The 6,000-nt window shown below is 35.1% G+C and overlaps 1 protein-coding gene across 2 annotated transcripts in view; it reads right to left on the reverse strand.

Annotated features, from left to right (window-relative positions):
- LOC110451490 (dihydropyrimidine dehydrogenase [NADP(+)]-like) overlaps positions 1-6,000 on the reverse strand; it is a 115,334-nt gene that overhangs the window by 852 nt on the left and 108,482 nt on the right. For both annotated transcript variants that reach the window (XM_021499533.1, XM_021499534.1), the window contains exons 21-22: positions 1,314-1,397; positions 117-228 (exon numbers count right to left, since the gene is read on the reverse strand). In XM_021499533.1, coding sequence (XP_021355208.1) covers positions 117-228; positions 1,314-1,397 — 196 coding nt within the window. The remainder of the gene's footprint in view (positions 1-116; positions 229-1,313; positions 1,398-6,000) is intronic.

A 6,000-nucleotide genomic window follows, 5' to 3' on the forward strand; every position in this document is an offset into this window, starting at 1 on the left:
TCTACTCTAAAAAGAGTGAAAACCTTAACAAAAGAGACAATCACCTTAATACCTGTAATGCATGAAATATTGCCTCGCACATTTTCTTTGAAAAGTTCAGTGGAAATATCACTTACCTGTACAGTCTTGGGTGACGTTTGGCAGGTGAGTTTCAGGGTCAAACTTGATGGCCTGGTAGCCCGAGTCGTTACAAGTCATGTAGCACTTGCCACAGTTGATACACATGTCCTGCACAAGAAAATGAGACTCAGAAAACTAGGGTTCTAACGGCAGATACAATGTAAGTATGGACATCAGGTCAGTAGATGTAATGTTTCATTGTCTGGGCCTGTATTTAGGAAATCATTCTCATGCTCAAACTCAGTTCAGTGCCCCTGGGGATGGGGCAGGATCTTATTTTCTCATCTAATTGTCATCTGGCAGCATAATCATTCCAACAAAGTTTGAATAATTTCCTGCTGAAAGTGAACAAAATAAACCCAAAAGTGTTATTTCCCTATATAAACTATAGTAACAAAGCCCCTGATGGTCTTTCCATACATGCACAGATATTGACTGTAGTACCTCTGCGTCTCAAGAAGAAGATTTTTGAAATATTGCTTAACTTTCCCCTGGAGCCCCGGGGTTGGAGCAGGAATGCCGATTTTGCAATTTGATACCATCTTCCTCAAAGGATGATTCTGATCAAGTAAGAATAATTTCCTACTGAAAATTGTCAAAATATACCCAAAAGTGTTATTTCCCTATATAAACTATATTAAACTTTACCCCCTCCCAAAGGGATGGCCCTGGGTTACTGAAATTTACAATTTAAATAAAGCCCCTGATGATCTTTCCATCCATGCAGAGAAATTGACTGTGTAGTACCTCTGAGTCTGGAGAAGAAGATTTTTGAAATATTGGTTAATTTTCCCTATGGGGCCCCGCCCAGGCCCCTTGGGTTGGGTAGGTATCCCAATTTTACAATTTTGCAACCTCATCTACCAAGGATGATTTTGACCAAGTTTGAAAAAATTCCATTCATTGGTTCTTGAGAAGAAGAGCAAAGCTCAGGTGACCTAAACATTTCTACACTCAGGACAAATAATGGCCTCTTAATACAGGTGGTCTCATACAGGTTCAAATCACAATAAAATCATTACAGTGGAAAGCAGTAATAACAGTCTCTTGACACAGCTAGGTAGTCTCGTGATAGAGGTGGTCATATGTGCAGGTTTAGACTGCAAGCCACTCCAAATCAACTTACTCAGCATGTAAGCATTAAGAGAGCTTGACTATAACTCATGTGTTGACTATAAAGTTTCTTCCCTTACCTCATCAATGAGGGCCACCACCTGTTCCTTGTTGTTTAGGTCACCATAGGATCCAATCATTGGCAGTGCCTTACCAATGACCTCCTGCAAAAGTGAAGGTCACACATATTTATCAATAATTAATTAATTCCTGATGGTCTTCAGGAATTCTGTCAATTCATATCTAGTGGTTACAGTCATTAAACACTTCAAGATCAGTCCATAAATTGCTGAAATATGATTAACTCTAGTTAATGTTTACATTTGCAATAATCTTAAATGTATCACAGATGTTTCCCTTTATGGTAAATTCTATGAGTATCCATAGAAAAATGTCTGAACCACAGTACCTGGAATATTTGCCAGTGGCTTACAAAGTGACATTTATTTTTCTGAGTCATGTACGAACTAAAGTCTAAACATATAACACCAGGCAGGACAACACAATAAGCTAATAGTCCTCGAAATGGCACGTTATTGATGATCTTCCTACTGATAATACACTGACAGTTGTACAACTGAAATAACTTAAGGTAATAGGATTGTGTCACCATTTCTCAGGAGAATTTCTTCAAATTTTGTAATTAAATAATGCTTTGAAGTAAAGATTTTTTTCTGCCACAAAAAAAATATAGATTGTCAGAATTTAAAGGATTTTAAATGGAAATTTATGTAAAAAGGAGTGAATTTTGAAAAAAAAATGAAAGGCACAATTTTAGTCAAAATAATGTCAATACAAATGATACTGACATAGATTAGTATTGCATTAATGTATATCAATTTAATAAATGCTGAAATTGTGTAAGATTAATTATCTGTAAACGATTAGAAAATTGACATTTTATAATAAAAACATGTACTCATAGTAATTGCATGTAAAAAGTTATCTTTCTTGAAAAACTTCACAATAGTGAAATAGGTAGCAGGTTTCCTGAAGTACAGAAAAATGGACACATGTAACTCATTGATAACAAGAGGCCCAATGGGCCTGCATCGCTAACCTGGTATTAATTTCACACTTGTAATCTTAAAAGTGGACTAAAAAACAGCAACAGGCAGAATATCAGTGTCTGATTCATAAGAACCTATTAAAAGATTTAAACATATGACGCCTGTGACCTTGAATGTCAAACAAGGACATACGTTGAAAGTGGGTCAAGAACATTCATTTGAGCAAACTTGGTAGTCCTTCATCCCAGCAGGCTACATGCCCAATATCAGTACCCTGGGCCTTTTGGTTGTTGAGAAAAAGTTGTTTGAAGATTTTAAGACATATGACCCCAGTGACCTTGAAAGTTGGTCAAGGTCATTCATTTGAACAAACTCGGTAGCCCTTCATCCCAGCATGCTACAGGCCCAATATCAGTACCCTGTGCCTTTTGGTTATTAAGAAGAAGTCATTTGAAGATTTTAAGACATTTGACCCCTGTGACCTTGAAAGTGGGTCAAGGTCATTCATTTGAACAAACTTGGTAGCCCTTTATCCCAGCATGGTACATGCCAAATACCATCAGCCTAGCCTCTTGGTAATTGATAAGAAATTGTTTAAAGATTTTAACATATTTGACCCCCATGACCTTGAAAATTGATGAAGGTCATTTATTTAAACAAAATTGGTAGCCCTTCATCCAAGCATGCTTCTGGCCAAATATCATCACCCTAGGCCTTTTGGTTACTGTGAAGAAGTTGTTTAAAGTAACAAGAGGCCCATGGGCCTTAACGGTCACCTGATATATTTATACAGAGAGTTGATTTTGTTTTTAACACGAACAGAAATATTATTCAGTGACAAAAACAATAAAACCACCTTATTCAATATCTAGCATACAGATTTAAGACTAAAAAGTATTTGAAACTAGCACCTCTAATTCTAAACAAGGAAAATGAAGAAACTTTAGCACACTGACTCCTTTGGGCCCCACCCTACCGCCCTTGGGGGTAGGGCTGGCTCAAAATGATTTGTTTGTTATCATATGTGCCTGAAATCATAAATAGGCATTAAATAATCAATTTCAAACATATATTTGACTTTAAAAGCACATTACGTCCAGGTATTTGAATTTCTGCTCACAAGAACTTCCGGTCGGACGGGAGCAAGTGAAAGAATCATTCCCGCAATAATTTTCATAAAGAAAATATTTTGTAATGCTGGTTCCAGAACTTTCTAATGTTAAATAAATCGCTGTTCAGTTAAACAGACTTATTGGATTTTGTAATGAATTTTAAAATCAGTATGTAATAAAATTATTGTGCGAAACACTGGTGCATCACGTCACGGGAGAAATATAACATTGAACAGTGCCATTCTGCACGCCAGCATTTATGACTGAATTTTTGTTATCAATCCAAATTAAGTTCTCAAATTATGAATATGAATTGATATGCATATTCTGGTGTTTTTTTCAAACCCCCAAGCGGCGCCACCGGGGTTTGATCTGTAAACACTTTGTCAACTTCCTGTGCTTCCCCATGCGTGAAAGCCTTCTGGGAAATTGAGGCTGCATACTGTCTTCAAAAATATGATGGTCTACGGTATCGGTATTTATTAGTTTACATGTAATATAAGTGAAATATCATTAATTCTCCATTTGATAAAAACATATCGTTAATGTAGTGAAGATAAACGAAACATTATATCTTCACGAGTAAAAACTTCACTCTTAGTATTGTCCAACCTGAATGGTACATTAGTTTCTCTGCGTAGATTTTCAGTTTCAAGTTTAGATGAAGTGACGGCAGACTAACTGGTTGTGTTGTCAAATAGGTACATTGTCAAAAAAAATATTTGCAAAAAAGCGCTGCAATTTTAACAAAAGTTATAAATGATCTTTTATGTTAATCATCTTGAGTCCTGGCTTTTCTCTCTCAGAAGATGACGTTATTGCCAAATCAATGACATTTAGGCCTAAACGTGTGGTTAAAACTGTATATTTGCGTGTTGTGGGACAATTATTGAGCACAATATTGCAAAACGTAGGGATATTGAGCATGAACGGGATATTCTGAATGACAAAATTAATGTCATTAACAATTTATAGAATTATAATTAAATAGATTAAAGTATGCAGGATCTGTTCCCTCGTGGTTGATCGACTATCAGTAAGACGTTTTCATAAAAAGGTTTGGTGTCCGGCAGCTTTGCTGCATTTTCTTGTTTGTAGATATTTTTGTTGAAACTATAAAGTCGATTGACGATTACTCTTTATATAGTAACAGTCAGAGATCACATGATCAAGATTCATTCAAGATGGCAGCGATACAGTGTGTATGTCGAGTCGATCAGTATAAAAGTAATTTTCATGGGGTTTTAGCAATGTTGATGGGCTTAAACATGCACTTTATGTTACATATAACGTTCTCATTATGTTTCAAGTGAGGATATTGACAAATAAAGCTGTTATTGACGCTGTCATGGGAAATGATTGCGTGAAAGTTCGGACGGTGAAAACGTCAATGAATTTGAAGCCCAAGACTTTGACCGTAATTTTGCGATATTTCTAAGACATCAAGACAAAGTATTTGGATAAGTTTTTAACATCGCCTAATCTCCTCACAACTTTCTATACTTCAAAATGATTTCCCATCACTACTGTCACTGCAGTGCAGGGGCATATCCAGAATTTTGTCTAGGGATGTCGGTCAACGTTCCAGGTTTCACACTTATTTTGCGATGCATTATTTCACAGTCTGTTTCATACACATAAGCTGGTCGAGTACCCAAAGTGTAACACTTCATTATTTAAGACAGTTTGTGAAATAACTGTCAGCATTTAAAGCAATTTTCTTCATTTCAAAAATGTTTTGAAAATCTCTGACAAATTTTAGTCGTTTATTTAGTTCTGCATGTTTAGAAATATGATAGGATATTTATGTTGTCACACCGTACCGTACGTTTCCTGGGATTTTGTTCCCCATTTTTTGAATAGTTCATGAGCAATGTTTAAAAGGTAGGCAATTTTTTTTTTCTCAAATTGCATAGAACTATATAAATCTTGATTCAGAATACAGAACATTCACTTTTATTGCAAAATAAAAAATGCTGCATGATATATATATATATCGGAGGTGTTCCATTTTGGGTACCTTCACCCTATATTTGGTCTGAACCATTTCATTTTACACAAAATTAGTTAGATACCAGTCTTGGCCTTGTACTTTTTTCTCTATAATATATATCTGAATCCTAATTCCTGTTCTTTTTTTTTTAGTTATAAGGCCAGAGTGAAATGAATCTTCAATATATTAATATATCTTTGTTAACTTATTTGAATTAAAAAAAAAAAGATCTACAATATGTTTCTAAAAGTAAGTAAATATATATAACTACCTGTTTGTCTATCATGCAAAAGAAATATGAATTGAAACTGTCGAAAAAATATGTAAATGTTTATTATTCAATCAAAATTATCATTTACATGGGTAGGTTTCGTCAGGGGTTAAGATATGATTATCTTTATGTATAGTAGTTCTTTATTATTTAATAAACTATGCATATATAGGTCTCTATTGCAAACCTTCTGTAACTAATACCTGTGCCCTGTAGCTATTATGGACAACCAACCTTACAGGTACAAAATTAAAGGCTCTATCCTTGTTTACCGATTCATTAATTGATGCTTGGGTGCGATATCAATATGTGTCAAAAATTCAATACAGAGTTTATATGTACATGTATTTGTTGTTGTTGTTGTTGTTGGGGGGGGGGGGG

Source organism: Mizuhopecten yessoensis, unplaced genomic scaffold, assembly GCF_002113885.1.
Source record: "Mizuhopecten yessoensis strain PY_sf001 unplaced genomic scaffold, ASM211388v2 scaffold6087, whole genome shotgun sequence".
Lineage (NCBI taxonomy): Eukaryota > Metazoa > Mollusca > Bivalvia > Pectinida > Pectinidae > Mizuhopecten > Mizuhopecten yessoensis.